This window comes from Vombatus ursinus, unplaced genomic scaffold, assembly GCF_900497805.2.
Source record: "Vombatus ursinus unplaced genomic scaffold, bare-nosed wombat genome assembly UNPS02014782.1, whole genome shotgun sequence".
Classification (NCBI taxonomy): domain Eukaryota; kingdom Metazoa; phylum Chordata; class Mammalia; order Diprotodontia; family Vombatidae; genus Vombatus; species Vombatus ursinus.
In genome coordinates, this window is record NW_020954560.1 from 6,488,766 (window position 1) to 6,505,260 (window position 16,495).

The 16,495-nt window shown below is 35.3% G+C and overlaps 1 protein-coding gene across 4 annotated transcripts in view; it reads right to left on the reverse strand.

Moving 5' to 3' along the window:
- The window catches only part of LOC114046430 (bile acid receptor-like), a 19,983-nt gene extending 10,512 nt beyond the window's left edge, over positions 1-9,471 (reverse strand). For all 4 annotated transcript variants that reach the window (XM_027866770.1, XM_027866769.1, XM_027866768.1 and 1 more), the window contains exons 1-5: positions 9,231-9,471; positions 5,595-5,748; positions 4,142-4,268; positions 1,963-2,325; positions 114-254 (exon numbers count right to left, since the gene is read on the reverse strand). In XM_027866770.1, coding sequence (XP_027722571.1) covers positions 114-254; positions 1,963-2,325; positions 4,142-4,232 — 595 coding nt within the window. In that variant the 5' untranslated portion in view covers positions 4,233-4,268; positions 5,595-5,748; positions 9,231-9,471. The remainder of the gene's footprint in view (positions 1-113; positions 255-1,962; positions 2,326-4,141; positions 4,269-5,594; positions 5,749-9,230) is intronic.
- Positions 9,472-16,495: the final 7,024 nt, after the last annotated feature.

The following is a 16,495-nucleotide window of genomic DNA, read 5'->3' on the forward strand; positions in this document are numbered from 1 at the left end:
CAGGAGGAAGAAGGCAAAGAAGAGGAGGAGGAGGAAGAGGAGGAGGAAGAGGAGAAGGAGAAAGAGAAGAATATAGAAATTATCAAAATAGAAACTGAGAATAGGCCACTTACATTCTGCTAACATGCCCATTGCCTTACACTTTTTCAAACGGCACTCTTGACATTTTCTACGCATATACATGTCCATTTCACAGTGCCCACCATTCTTGCACCTGTATACTGCATTTTTGGTGATGCTGCGACGGAAAAAACCTAAAGGATATTTCAAAAGAACCTTATTTTTATTCCACCACTGAATATTTGTGACCAATTAATATCATGTTTAATATTAATATTTGAGAGGTAGCACGGATAGCGGATTAATAAGAGGCCTAAGAAATATTAGGGCCTCAACCAAGGCCTGCCTCTGACATGTACTGACTTTATGATCCTGGGTAAGTCACTTAGCTTTTCTGTGTTCCTCCTTCCCCAAACCAGACAACTCTCTTAAGACTGTCAACTGTCTTTGCCTATATGCATTGGTAGAAGGCATTTCCTCTCCTGGAGGTCCCCTACACTGATAAAATATCAGATCCAGACCCAGTATCCCTTTATCAAAAGGTTAAATAATAGAATCAACTAGATGATTTTCATTAATAGCAAATGGGGAAGTGGCATCCCTCTCTATGAATATTTTTATTTATCTTAAAACTGAATTTTCCTAGTCCTTTTCTGCATGAAAAAACCTCTTGAATCCAAAATGGTGCTGTCCCATACATTGGTCATATTTGGCAATTAATATTAATTAATATCCAGTGGATAGAGCACCGGGCCTGAAGTCAAAGACTCATTTTCCTGAGTTCACATCCAGTCTCAGACACTTACTAGCTGTGTAACCCTGGGCAAGTCAACTAACCCTGTTTGCCTCAGTTTCCTCATCTGTAAAATGAGCTGGAGAAGGAAGGAAGGAAAACCACCCCAATATCTCTGCCAAGAAAACCCTGAACAGGGTCACTAAGAGTTGAACATGACTGAAAAACAAGTGAACAATTTCCAGCAACTAAAGTCAAACCTTTTTTTTTTTGCCATGGGGATTAGACATCACTAAAATCAGTGCTGGGATGTGTTGCTGTTTTTTATAAGGTTCCTTAGAGCACCCATTTTGCGTAAAGCATTTCCAGGAATGGTAAGTGCATCAAGTCAAGCACTTTATAACTCACCTGTAGTTTTAGTGAGTTGTACTGAGGTTCTGAGCATCTAAATGTTTGGCCTTACAGAGGGTTGATGGGTCAGAGGCAGGAGCTGATTGCAGTTTTTCCTGATTCCCTATGGAGCACTCTACCTATTAATACCATACATCACCTCCTATGGATGGTAAATACTTATTTAGTACCAACTTCATCAGTTCAAGGTTTTGTTCATTTGGAAATAAAAACAAAGCAATGAAGAGAGGTTTTACAAGCTCAAAAAGCTTATCTGGGTAATTTTTCATACTTTCAAAATTCTGGTTTCAATTTATCATATTCACTTTCAGCCTCTTTCAGGCCTCTGATCAGCTTCATAGAAACTTAAAGTTGGAAAGGACTTCAGAATTCACATGTCCAAACTTCCACCCAATGTAAAAATCGTTCAATCCAACATGAAGAGGTATACTAGCTAAACCAGTGTAAGATGATAGAAAGCAGTTTATATTATAACTTCAGACTCAAGTAAGTGGAAATTTATTGTTTAAATATTGAATAGTTTATTTAAATGTTAAATTTCTGGTTCAAAAGAAATGAGAAACTGGATCTCCCTTCCTCACATTTGATTCATTTCAATGCCATAGATTTGATCACATGTTTCCCTATTACTGTCACTTATTAATCTCACCTTCAATGACTGTTAAATATACTTAATGACTAATGCCCACTTAAAAAGGAAAAAATGGTCATGTTAGTTTGCATGCATAGAACTGCAGTTTTTTTCTAATTTTCCTTACCTTTACAACCTTCACAGGTAAGTGCATTATAATGATATCCTGAAGCTTTATCACCGCAAACTACACAAAGTTCCTCTTGTCCTTTAATTCTCACAGAAGAATGATTTAGTTTAGATCTTCTTATTCCTGGATATCCATCCTCAGTATCATGAGTAACCATACAAGCGGGTTTATTTAATTCGCTGGTGCTGAGTATGTATTGCCCATCATTACGCTGTGAATCCAGACTGTATGTATTGTAGTAACTGTGAGAAGGTGGAGACTGTAAAGCTGGAGAAAACTGGACAGCTGAATACTGACAGTAAGGTGCCACTTGGTAATCAGTGTCCTGAAGCTGATAATTGATATGTTCTGGCATTACATCTATATTTCATAAAAATAACAATAAAAAAGAACAATTATATGTAAGAATTCCAAAAATTACAGCTGCTTTTAAATTCTAAAGTAACTGCCATCAATCAATGTTAATTGTAAATATTTAATCCATTTCTAGAGGTATCTATTCAACTCAATCATCCCCTGAACCAAGAGTGTATATTTCCCTTTCTTCTCTTCTGTATTTCCCTTCATAGCCCATTGAAATCATTTTAGTAGACTGTGGCCAGGGTAGTGGAAAGCAGAACTGAAACATCATCTCTATAATTTGTCTTTTAAACAACACTTTTTGTCTAAATTTCTTGGATACTTCAAAGAAGATTTTTGTGTTGGATTTCACTCTACTTGTTAGTGCCCTTTTGCTCCTCAAATTATCTTGTATTTACCTATCTGTGTACATGTTATATCCCTTCAGTAGCATGTAAACTCCTTTAATATTAAGTCTGTTTCTGTCTCTATAGCCCCAGGGCCAACTGCAGTGCCTTACAAAAAGCAGGCATTTAACAGGGAAGCACTGGAATTTTGAGAGCCAGGAAGAGAGTGACATGATCAGACCTGAGTTTTAGGTAGATCCCTTTGTCACCTGAGCAAGGACTGGAGCGGGGAGAGACATGGAAACCAATGAGGAAGCTGTTGCAATGGTCCAGAAGTGAGGCGTGATTAGTATTTGCAATAGGACAGAGCTGTGCAAGTAAAGGGAAGAGGATATACGAGAGAAAATTTGTGCAGGTAGAAATGACAAGACTTGGCAAACAACTGAATGAATATGGTGGAAGAGAGAGTATGATGAGTTGTGTAATCCATGCGAAGACTGAGAGCCTGGGGGACTGGGAGGATGGTGGTGTCCTTGACAATAACAGGGAGTTTCAGAAGAAAGGAGTGTTGGGGGAGGAAAATGATAATGAATTCGTAAAGTGCTATAGGTGCAAGAGGTGCTCAGGCAATACTGTTGACTGACATATCTAGGGAAATTGTGTTAAGGTACACCATCTAAGTGATAAGGATACACCTGTTTTGCATAAATGACAAACATCTGACTTTTTATTTCCTCTAGAACAGGGGTGGGGAACCTGGAGCCTCGAGGCCACAAGTGACCTTCTAGGTCCTTGAGTGCAGCCTTTTGACCGAGTTCAAGTTTTATAGAACAAATCCTTTTATTAAGGATAAATAATCCACATGCGGCCTCAAGGCTGCAGGTTCCCCGCCCCTGCTCTAGACGCTTATGTTGCCCTGATGCGAACATGAGATTTAATTATTTGATTTAGGATTGTGGAAATCAGATTTAATACTCTGACTAAAAACTAATACTATCTGCAGTCTTCTGGCAGGTTTTGACAGGTGAAATGTACATATAGTATTATACACTGTCGTGACTTGTATGCCATAGTAAGAAATCATTCAGTCTCTTGTATTCTCTTTTCTCGTATATTTCCTTTATTATATCAAGACTAATATATTCTGTTTAATTCAACAAGTATTTTTGATTACCTACTGTCTATTTAATTTACTAAAAAGCTTTACTAAAAAGCTTTATTTTCATGAGCAGGTACTCATTAAAATTATTCCTAATTTTTATATTTATCTACAATGTATTCTAAATGTTATATATTTTCCTTATTAGACTTGAGTTATCATATCTACACATTTGCTTATTTTGGCATACTTGTAAGTTTCTTGCAGGTAAGAATTTGGTGTTTGGGGTAAATACGTTAATTTCCAAAGAAGTTTTTATACCTTATATATATTTTCTATAGGGTATAAAAGTTTTGTTTAATTTTTACCATTGGAAACTTTTGTTACATACCATAATACTGTATAGGTTCAGCAAGACAGTACCCATCCGGTACTGTCCCATAAGTATCTGCCATATTCTGGTCCAACTTCCACTGCTTCATTCACTTCAGTAAATGATGGGCTTTGAAAAATAAAGCCTAAGGGAAACAAATTCTTTGTAGATTATTTTAAAGTATGATTTTGAAATCCAATAGTAATTTATAAAAGAAAGATAATCCTTTCAAGAAATCGAAGGAAAGAATTTAGCTTAAGAGGAAAGAATACTGAGTCAGTGAAGAAATATCTCTACATATTTTTGGTAGAAAGGTCTTGGCAATAACTATAAAAACCAAGTCAATTGAAAATGAATTCTATCAGTTTCTCAACATTCTGTTCTTTGAACTGAATTTTATAAATGTTAATATCAATTCATGATATTCTCTGATAGTTTTAGCATATAACTCTGATTTTTAAAGTAAGATAATTCATGGAGGACAATTAGAAGTACAGCTGGAAAAATTTAAAGAGTTGGAGAAAATAATTTTAGGCAGCAGTCTTTATCTTCCAATTGTTTTATAATTTATATTGTAAAGCTTTGAAATATCTGTGATTTCATCAGTTTGTGAATTCCCACTACTAATGTATAAAAAATGAGGTCATTGGATTGTATGGTCTTAAAACCTTCTTTCAGCTCCAAACCCCTTTATTACAATCTTTCCGCATTTCATGAGTTTCTATGACTTAAAAATTCACATCCTGATGGCCGGTCATCCACTAATGATCCTATATGCAGAGGTTTTCCAGTTTGTTAAGACCTATCTGAGTCTGACCTCTATTAACCCAGCTTTTCAAAACCCAGGGTTGCCTCCTCAGGATGAGGCATTAAAGTTGGGTTGGGCTTTGGGGGGATGAAGATATAGATTTGTCGCTGTTGTGTCATTTCAGTGGTGTCTGACTCTTCATGACCCCATTTGAAGTTTTCTTAGCAAGGATGCTGGAGTGGTTTGCCATTTCCTTCTCCAAGTCATTTTACAGATGAGGAAACTGAGGCAAACAGGGTGAAGTGACTTGCTCAGGATCACTCAGCTGGTAAGTGTCTGAGGCCAGATTTGAATTCAGAAAGATGAGTCTTCCTCACTCCAGGCCTAGCACTCTATCCTCTGTACCACGTGGCTGCCCAAATTATAGATATTTACTGATTAGTTTTCAGAATAGTCTGAATTGGTAACTACCTAAAGAAAAGTTTCATGTTGCCCAAATAATGATTACATGGCATTTTAAGTGCTTCTACTCATAACACCTTTAAAATACATGAATTGTTAGGAGAGGAAGTAATAAAAATTTAAGACTAGAACGGATGCAGAGTAAAATGAGTAGAATCAAGAGAATGATACATGACAGCAACAATGTAAATGAAAAGATCATTTAAAGGAAGGTGAATTCTGAGTAACGGGAAAATCAGTGAAGGTCCTAATGAAACATACCTGCTCCCTCATGGCAAAGAGGCAGGGAACTGCTAGGATACAATATTGTGTGTAATGTCAGACTAGGTTTCCATACTCCATGGTTTTGCTCTATTATTTTTCTTTGTCACAAATGGAGCTTCAATTTGGAGAAATGAGGTGGTGTAAAGATGTGCTGTAAAGACAAAAAGTATCAATAAAACGGGGAGAGAGGGTTAAGGCTGCTCTTAGGGGGAAACAAACCACTTGACTACCAAGGAGGGAATTCTAAGAACAATGGAAACTTCAAGAACAATCAACCATGAGAGCAAGACAAAACTTTGAATCACATTCTGAGAAGAAGTAACTGGGAGTGAAATAATCATCTGATTTAGTGGTGTGAAATTTGAGAGAGAGTAATAAGGCATACAGTGCCCATTACATTATAGTACCCTTACACCGGTTATTTCAAACTATAATACAAGCAAGATGCCTCTTGGAACTATTTCTAGGAGTTCTTTGAAAGAATATGATCCTAGCAGATATGATTGCCCCATTATCTCCGGGCTCTAGTCCATAAATGCTAAATAATTCAGAAGGTCTTAATTTCCAAAGAAATGTCAAAACACTTAGACTTTATACCCTACATGAACATGTTGAGTGGTTAGTTTTTTAATGATATGGGACATTTCTGCTGTCAGTTATCTCCATTCAAATTACATATTTTTCAGTTGTTACAGTTATAGCAGTATTTCATCATTTTCATCACTTAAGGATAATGACTAGTCCATGTGCATAAAGGATAAGGCAAAATGAAATGATTTTTTAAAAATCCTGTGATCAGGTTACTCTTAACAAGTTAATTTTCACAAACACATTAATTTCCATGAACACAATGATTATAGTGTAATCATTTACTTTGTGTTGTTACTCATTAGGCATGTAAAGAAATGAAAATGTTTTTATTAGGATTATTCAGGTAGTAAGGCATACTGATCTTTAGTTCCTTCATCACCCATCAAATCCTAGGTCCTTGTTAAAACAGCTGAACCTCCCTATCCTACTTAGAGTAAGTTAAGATCTAATGGATGGAAACACAACAGCAGTCATAAAAGCATTTCAGATGAGGCAAAAATACAAAAAAAGAAAGTGATGCCCGAAGTAAATCATCAACTTCTTTCTCCATATCTTTAGTATGATTATTCTCTCAGAAACCAACAACTCAATCAATGTCAACAGCAAAGTCAGTCACCACACACTTTATTCAATCACTTATTAATCTCAACAAGTCTTTTGGTTTCCTACAATAAAGGAACTTGGATATATGCGTGGGATTTTGGCAACCATTCTGTTGGAGGTTAGACTGCTCTTTAGCTACCATCCATTGAGTCTCAATACAATTTCAGGTATGAGATGAGAAATTAAAACATTTCAACAACTAAAATTAGACGTGAAACCTAAAGAACTTACTTTTGGATTACCTCATTTTATTTTTTTTTAAACAAAGTATCACTAGTGTTCACTCAGGTTGTGTCTATACAATGGCAGCCATCCAAACAATATTGAAATTTCCTGAATGTTTGATGCTGTGTAGACAGCATTACCTGAGTGAGAATTTACTTTAGAAATACTGCAAATGAAACCTGATGAAGCAATTTTAAAAAATGAATGATAGTTTGCTTTTTCTTGACTACCAGTTTAAATTCTATGCATTTATAATAATTTATACAATGCCATTTTTAGAGTCTATGCCATGGGACTATAACAGGTGACATTATAACAAGATATTTTCAGTACTTCTGACAGACATCTTTAGACAATGTCCACAATAGACCTATGTATTATATCAAATCATGGACTAATATGCCAGGTTCTAACAGAGTGGCTTCAGTTTTCAAAATCAGGCACATATGCATTGTTTTCTGTTTGACAAATTTTTTTACTCCAATTTTTTTTCAAACCTTTGTTGTACATTACAAGATTAATCATATGTGTGCATGTGTGTTTATGTTTAACTGTAGCACATAAAAACAGGAATAAACTATTAAATCATCAGGTTAAAGTTTGAAAATATTTTGGAAAATGATTAATAATGTGGATAGAGCAATGTAACTAAAAACTTTCTAACTTGGTAAGTAAAGTGAAAAGTTACAATGGGCCTGGAATGCTACTGTTTTATTATCATTCCCAGTAAATATTTGCTTAAAACAGAAGCCACTTAGTTAAGAAGGGTGCTCTTATCAGAGGGATAAATTTGGCATGGACAAAGTCTACTTTTTTTTTCTTCAGTAAATGTCTTTTTTTAAAACTGGAGATATATCATATATGTGTGTGTCTTAATTTTAGTACATTTTCAATTGCTACTATTTTTTAAATATTTAGATTTTGTTTGCCTAACCCTAAATTCAGTTGTCTTAAAATATGTCCATATGTGTAAAAAGAAGAGTCATTATACAACAATTCAAGGTTTTAAACTGATATATTAATTATATTATAAATCATAAAGCAAAATGCAAATGTCTGAGTTAATACCTCTGAAGCTTATGAAAAAATCAATAAAACAAAAAAGTTGTCAAAATGAAAGTATTTTACTAGAAAACAGTTTTGTTTTCACTTTTGCTATTTCTAACTAGAGATGACAATCCCAAATGAAAACTTAGCTTTAAATTTTACTTTTGCCATGCTAAGGTTTCTAGAGCCCAAATCCTTTTTAGTAATTTATTAGATGTATAAGAAATAAAGAGGATTTCTTTTGGAAAAGTGAATTGATAATTTTTTTGCAACCTTCAGTTATATGAAAATTTTTCTATTGCTCTCTGATTTAAATGCTTTACAAATATATAAAGGGTAGTTTAATTGGCAGAGACATTTGTTCAAATAATTTTCACAGTTTAAAAGAGATAGAGCAAAATATTAAAGTGTTAAAAAAGGTATAAAAAGGTTAAAAATTTGAAAATTATTTTAAAACTGAAAAATAAGATACTTTAAGTCAAATATGTAGAAGTAGACTATAACCAAATTTCCCTTCTATTTCTATCCTATTTAGGTTCATTTTCATACTTGTAGAACAATAATCTCTGCAACATAGACTTGATTCTCTTAAAGATGCTTTTTTTAAAAACTATATTTCAAAATGTTTGAATATGTGTATAAAGATTATGGAAATTGCTTCAAAAAAGAAAACCATGGGTTTCCTGGAGTTTGTAAATATTTTAAGTAAGGATTTTTGCATATTCATTCCTTATAGTAAAGAATTGTTTTAAGTAGTTCACTAACATGTTGTCACATCGTCTCCTACAATTCCAAAATTCTATTATATTCCAAGTCATCTTGAGTCCCAGCATAGTACAGCCATGTCTTGGAATTCTAGAGGATACAATTGTTAATAGTTTCCTGTATTTATATTTCTTATCTTTATGAAGAAATATATTCTTTTGAAGAATTAGTACATTTTTTAAAAATATATTTGTTTATATAATAAAAATTAAATTAACAAAAGTGGAAACTTCAAGTCTAAAAAAGGTATCAGCTTTTCACTTACGTTCTCTAGCTTAACTTACAGTTTGAAGCAAATAAACAAATGGCATTGCAAACAGATAAATAATGTGCAATCTAAAGTGAGACAACATGGAATTATAAAATTCATAGTTCTTTTGAATGCATAAATAAAATACTCACAGATGGAAAACCAAACTACAGTCTGTCCTCTTCCACACAGAGTGGAGTATATTATGATTCAGCAATTACTTCAACTCCCTGAAATCCAGCTGGAGCAAATTGGGCCTTTCGCCTATTTATCAGGCTTTAGGTTTTCTTTCTTTCTTCCTCTTTCTTTTTTTTTCTTCTTTTTTTTTTCATATACTTAGGCTCCAGACATTCTACAGAGCAATGCTTCTGCTCTATCTGAGAGACAAACTTCCCACACAGTCCTCCTTAGGGTCAAAACAAGGGCAACTACAAGCTGACATAAATCAAATAATAACTGGATCATCAGGGATAGAGGCCTTTGGGACCTTCACGTCACACTTTCCCAGAGTTCTCTATTATTTACTTAATAAATATTTTGTTTTCTTGATAGACTTTGACGTTCTCCCATGTTGGTTGCAAAACATTGGTATCTCTGCTCACTAATAGGTAATGTACACAGTAAAAGCTCATTAATTCAGACTCTACAAATTCAGAATTTCTGATATTCAACCCTAATTTTATCTTCACGGTATCTAAGATGAAAGTATTTACTAAGTAAATTAGAATAAACAAGATTTCGGGGCTGCTGTTTAAGCGATACTTAGGATTTCAGCAGCTTAGTTGTTCATAGTTGGATATATCTATTCATTAAAGCAGCCCAGGGCCAACTTGCACTTCTTTACTGTATGTAAATGTATTTCTTTAAATAGTCTATGATTCAAACTTTTCAAGAATTCATACTGTCCTTTCCCTATTAGACTAAATTAATTAGGCTTTATCACATGACTAAGGTTACTAAATGAAGGTCCCATACGATGGATTTATTTTGACTTCTATAGAATACTGGGAATACTTTGAATTGGGAAGATCTACGTTACGTAGCTTGAAATTCAGGCTCAGATATTTATTATTGCCCAGTAACTCTGGGCAAGTCTCTACTGTCCCTTCCAGTCTTAATCTATGCTCCTATATAATATTAAGCTGTGTACAGAAATATGAAATTAAGGACAGATAATCAGAACTGGTGCTTTATGATCAGATAGGATCTCATGGAATAAGTAATCTAGCATGCTTTTTTTTTTAAAGAACCTGTGAAATTCACCCATGGCTAACATGTTGAGAAGCAGGACATTAGACCTCCTGTGTTTTATTTCTTCGTCTAAAATCCTGCTTCTATTTATACCTAAAATTCAGAAATTTAACTAATCTAATGGGTCCTATACAGGCACATATTTGAATACAATCCTTAATAGAACCAGGGAAAGAATGCATAACCCTCTGGCAATAATTGGGGATAAGAGTGTCAGTTTGCCCAGACAAACCCATTTTTCCTTGGATCTCCAATAAGGAGAGACTACTTTTCACATATTTCGGAAAACTGGAAAAACAAATTGTGAAAACACAATTCTGAAATTTTCAACCTCTTTATTCTGCAGGAAATCTTTCCCAGAGCAAAAGATCCTATAGACTACTGTCTCCACACTCCACCCGTCGAAACAAAAAAATGATGACAAAAACCTCACCAGAATCATTGAAAATGCTGGCATTTCTTTTGCTAAGATACCAACGACAGGTTTCATAACTAAATTGTTCCCTTATATACACTAAGACCAGAGAGCAGAAGATGGACTACCTGAAATATCCTCACAAACCACTAATGGCCTTCAAGTCATACTTTGTAGAAGAAGAAAATGTTCTCTCATTTTGCGATGCTTTTCCAAAGATCTGCAGCTGGAGTCTTTGTTAAGGGCAAGAATGCCTGGGTAGTGCCATTTGGCGCACTTGAATGTCCTGAAAGATCTATAGATACTAGCACTTAACGTAGGACAAATAAGAGTATATTTCGCCTTGTATTATTGTGCCTTGAAGGGGGCAGAGCGGGGCGGGGCTAAGCATAATACTCTAAACAGAGAGACCCAAGAAATAAGTCTAAGAGGTAGGTGGAGTCACTCTCCCCCAACCAATTAAGCTTTTTTTTTTTTTTTCAAATGTTTGGAGTTTCTAATGGTTAAAGGAAATCATGTTCAGCACAGCTGGATCTTTTCTACATAATTGACCCATCCTGCTTGATCTGGAATTGGATTGTTTATTCCATTTTAGTAATTAACCATTATCAGCCTCGTTAATGAAACATAAACCACCTCTTACAATCATTTATAAAACACTTGTCAAACAAAATTTAAACAAAGAACAGGATCCCAGCAAAGTAAGAGGTTTTTAAAAGCTACCGAAATGGATTACAAGAGTCAATTTGGATACTTTCTTGTTGTTTCTAATTTTTTAAAAGAGAAAACTAGAGACCTACAATAATATTCTTGGCATAAGTCTTTGAGTGCTTATTTGAAACCTCTTATACAAGGATAATTATATTTGTACAGTAATGTTGATCTACTAATGTAAACAGCTGTTTTTTTTCAAACACTTATTTCTCCCTAAATTATATAAGCCAGATTCCCATATATTCATTCCACCTTGAGAGACATTATTGTTCATTCTACTTAAATTTTTGGTGAATAAGGGGGGTGGAGGGAAGGAATATGGGAAATGGTTTAGATTACGTTTATTATCAGCTGACTTAAGCAAAACTGTGAAAGTTAATTTATTTATAAAACTTCTAGCTTTGGAGAGGAAGGGAACAAGTATTTATTAAGCAACTACCATATGTCAGGCACTGTGTTAATATTTAAAAATATTATTTCATTTGATACTCACAACGACCCTGGGAAGTAGGTACTATTATTATCCCCACTTTACAAATGAAGAAATTGACAGAGGTTAAGGGACTTGTCCAGGATCATATAGCTAGGGAGTATCTGAGGCTGAATTTGAACTCAGGATTTCCTGATTCCAATACCGGCACTCTACCTATTGCTCTCTCCTTGCTGGGATTCATATTTATGTTGTGCTTAGTCTGTCTGTAGGAAGGGAGTTCCCTTCTCAGTTTCTGTTTGGTTTCCCCCTATGCTGTCCTTTTCTGCCAGAGGCAAATATACACATATAAATAAATCTATACACACTGCTTAGTAAATTTTTTTAAAAATCACCTCACTGATTTATATATTAAGTTCATAAAATGAACAATATTGCTGTTCAATGTTACCATAAAATTTTAGAAGTTTAAAGGGAATGTATATAATTATTTAATATAATTGCCTAATAAGATTATCTTCCTTTTCACAACATAACTCTTAGGTAATGATTGTTCTATTTTATCAATGTGAAGATATAAAGTTAAGTTAAGTGTATTAATAATGAATGAGGCAAAGAAGAGTGGAGAGTTACATCAAAATATAAGGAATAATAATGTTACACTTATGAACCAATGTTAGTAGGGCACCTAGGCAGCTTAGCATAGTGAATAGAGTGGTGGGCATAGAATTAGGTCTTTAGAATTAGGAAGACCTTGGTTCACATCTCATTTCTAACATCTGTTTGCTGAAGGACTGAGCAAGTCACTTAAGCAATGCTGTAGGACTTACCTCCTAAGTCTTTAGGAGGAAAAAGTCATCCAATCAACAAGCATCTACTAAATGCCTATTCCAGGCACTACACTAGGTACTGGGGAGTCATAGAAAAAAATGAGCGTCCAGTAGCAAAGATCTAGAAACAAAGCAGATACTCATCAATTGAGGAATTGCTAAACAAATATTGATGGAATGGCAAGAGTACTGTGATGTAAAAAACAATGAATATAATGAAAACAGAGAAGCATGGAAGACAGGTGATGATGAAACAGAGAGTAAACAGAATGAGAAAATCAATATACACAATGATTACAACAATGTAAATTGAAAGAACAATAAGAACAAAATGACTTTTTTAAAATTCTGTGATGTTAGGATGATCATTTTTGGTCTCCAAGATGTGAGAAGGAACTTTTTTCCCTTCTTTGCAAAAGTCTGGGGACCACTAGTGTGGAACACAGCATATAATGTCAGACTTTTTTTTTATTAGTTTATTAGTATTAATGAACTGAGGTTTTTTTTTCTCTTTATTGTAGGTGATGGCTCTCTGAGAGGGGTGGAAGGGAAATACAAGTGATATAAAAACCAAAGATACCAAAATTAAGGTTTTTTAAAAAGAAAACCTTTACCCTCAAGGAGCTTTTATTTTATCAGAGAAGTCAACATGTACTGATATAAATACATACAAAATAAATTCAAGGTAATTTGGAGGAAGGACACTAGCAGCTAGGATAAACAAGAAAGGCTTCTCCTATGAGATGGCACTTGAACTGAGTTGTGACAGAAGCAAAATATTCAAAGAGATGGAAGAGAGAGGGACTGTATTCCAGGCATAGAACACAATAAGTGAAAAGGTGACAGAGTGTTGCATGAGTAGAGAGAAAGGGACAGACACTCAAGATGTTATGGAGGTAGAAATGACAATACTTGGCAACTAATGGAACATATGAGGCAAAAGAATGATAAGTCAATAATAAAACTAAGTTTATCCTTGAGATTTCAGATGGTAGAGATCTCAAATAGGAGTTGTCTAAAGAGATGGATGTGGCTATACAGGAGACTCATCAACCACTTTAGATTTTTAGAAGAAAGCTACAGACTTCCAAGTCACATAACCAACAAGATAAAGGACTAGACATTTTCTCTGGCTTTCATGACCTCTCAAACCTCTCCACAATAGATACTAAGTGCAAGAGATAAAGTAATGTGAATTGTCCCTATAGAGTAGACTAAGACAACAAGAACCTAAATGAGGTAAAAACTCAGTAAACTAACAACAAAAAAGCCTAATAATTCCTAACCCTTAACCTATTCACTGTTTCCCCTCCTCCCGCCACCCATCACACTCTGGTAGCAGGGATGCACAAGCTGACCCATGGGCTTGCAACAGAACTCTCAAATCTACCCCTGTCCCGTTGCTGAGGAGATGCAAACAGTATATGTTTGGTCAAGTTGTGATAGCCATCAGAGGTACACCAGCACTCTGTGCTACCACAGAGTTCTACCATAGAACTCAGGAAGGACAAATGTGTGGCTGTGAAGCACTCCACTAAGCCTGAAGGAAAAGAGTCCAGCATCCAACTACATTCAGTTCTGTTCCCCCAGAAGTCACTTGGGACAGAGACTAAGGCTAGTGAACCATAAATTGCCCAGAGTGTGAGAAGGTTGAGATGGCTTTGAGTTCCAACCCTCCAGAGAAACCATCATCAAAAGAAAGGGAATCAGAAAGTAAACAACAGGAGACAATAAGGAAAAAAAGTTTGAAATTACCAAAGATGGCAACAAAAAGAAAATTCTGTTAAAGACCTTGAGCAAAATCCAGATAAAACAACAGGGAGGATAAGATAATATTTGGGTTTTTTTTTTTAAAGTGCTTAGCACACTGCTTGGCACATAGTAGACATTATACAAATGTTATTCCCTTTCCTTCCCCTTCTCTTCCCTTCCCCCTAATAACAGAAGGGAATATGACCTCCAGATAAGGTAAAAGGATTCAGGGATCTATGAACAAATATTGCAGGACAAAGGAAAACTGATGATGAAACCTGATGCGACAAAAGACACCGTGGATTCCCAAGAGAGTACAGAACCACAGTAGTATGTCTCCAAAAGATTCAAGAGATAAATAAAATCAAGAAAACAAAATGTATGGCCTGCACAGCAGAAACAATCAATAGAATGTAAAAACTTGAATCAGTGGTGGAGAGTCTCACCAAAGAACCAAAAGAAAGAATACCTGATTAGGGATGCAAATACATGGAAACAAAGGCCAGTCTGGAAGAAAAGAAGCAAAAAAGCAATAACACTAAAAGAAAGCACAATCGGCATGTGAGCAAAACACATTGATCTCAAAGAGAGGACGTACAGAGTCAACCTAAAGATTAAAGGCTCACAAAAGAACACAAGTCAAAAAAAAAAAAAAAAAACCCACAATGCAAGCAATAATACAAGAAAATGCCAGGAACTTCTGAATACAGAAATCAGAGTGTCACAGTTTGACTCCAGAAAAAAAATTATAAGGCAAACTTGAAGTCACATAGTAGTTAAAGTTAACAGTTCTGCTGACAAGCAACAAATTCTACAAGCAAGAAGAAGGACCTTCAAATATAAAGGAAAGGAAAATTGAATAACAAGACAATTCAGCATCCACCAGGAGAGGGGGAAATCCTAATCTGAAAACAAAATTTATATTAAAGACAAATGGAGGAAAATGCATAGAATTTCTCCTCCTCTATAGATGACTTGGGGATGTATTCAGCTAGGGCAACTTCCATGTATGCTATTCCCAACTTTGTCATTCTATGTTGGTTGCATTCAGAGGCCAGCCTAGAGTAGTTGTCAATATTAATGTCACAGCTATAAAGTGGGACATCATTGTCTATGCGTTACTATTCACAATACTGATCACCCATGCCTTACATAATAATTTTTCAAATTATTCTGTCAAACTCATTACAGATCCAAATTTTAAACTGCTTAATCCCAAAAAAGTTGCTCCATGATTCCCACTGTTTTTCAAAATTCCCCAGGATACCAGTATCTGTGAAATTAAGCTTAAGCATCACATGCTAAGGAATTGTCTCTAATGTGACAGTCTCCTGTCCAAAATAGTTTCTCAAAGATAAACAAAAAAATACATTTCACATCTTGTTGATTTTTTTTCACTAGTCTAAAGGATTATTCCTTTCCAATAGGCCCTAGAGTTTCTCTTTTGCCCTTTTGGCTCTGTAATCCTGTACAAACTCATGAGTGTGGGCCCTCATCAATGATGATTATTGGTCTTCCTTGGCAAGTAAGGCACCTCACATTTTTAACAAGCATTTCTCCAAGTGGAATTCAATGCTCTATACTCATGACAATCTCAGTCTGCTGGGTATTCCAATCTAGAAGCTTCCCCTGCCATCAGTCACCTGATGAACCCAAGACCTCAGAAGCACTCAAAGTCACAAGGTCACCCCCAAGCCTGAACACATGCATCCTGAGGTTAATGTTGGCATACCCTATACTCAGGAATGAAATATAAAACAGAAGAAGCAGTTAAGGCTTTAAGATGGTCTCCACCTGGAGTTAGCAGTACATGTGCTTCAGCTTCCATGTGCCCACAGCCACATGGAAGTTGGGACACTTCAGCACGGAGCAGGCACACATGGTAAGCTGAAAGCCCCTGTTACGTGTAAGTACATACACACTATCGCCCCCACACCTAATCAAAATGGATTGTTTTATTTTTGTCTTTGCATCTTGATCTAGCATACTACCTGGCAGAGATTAGGCACCAAATAGATGTTTGTT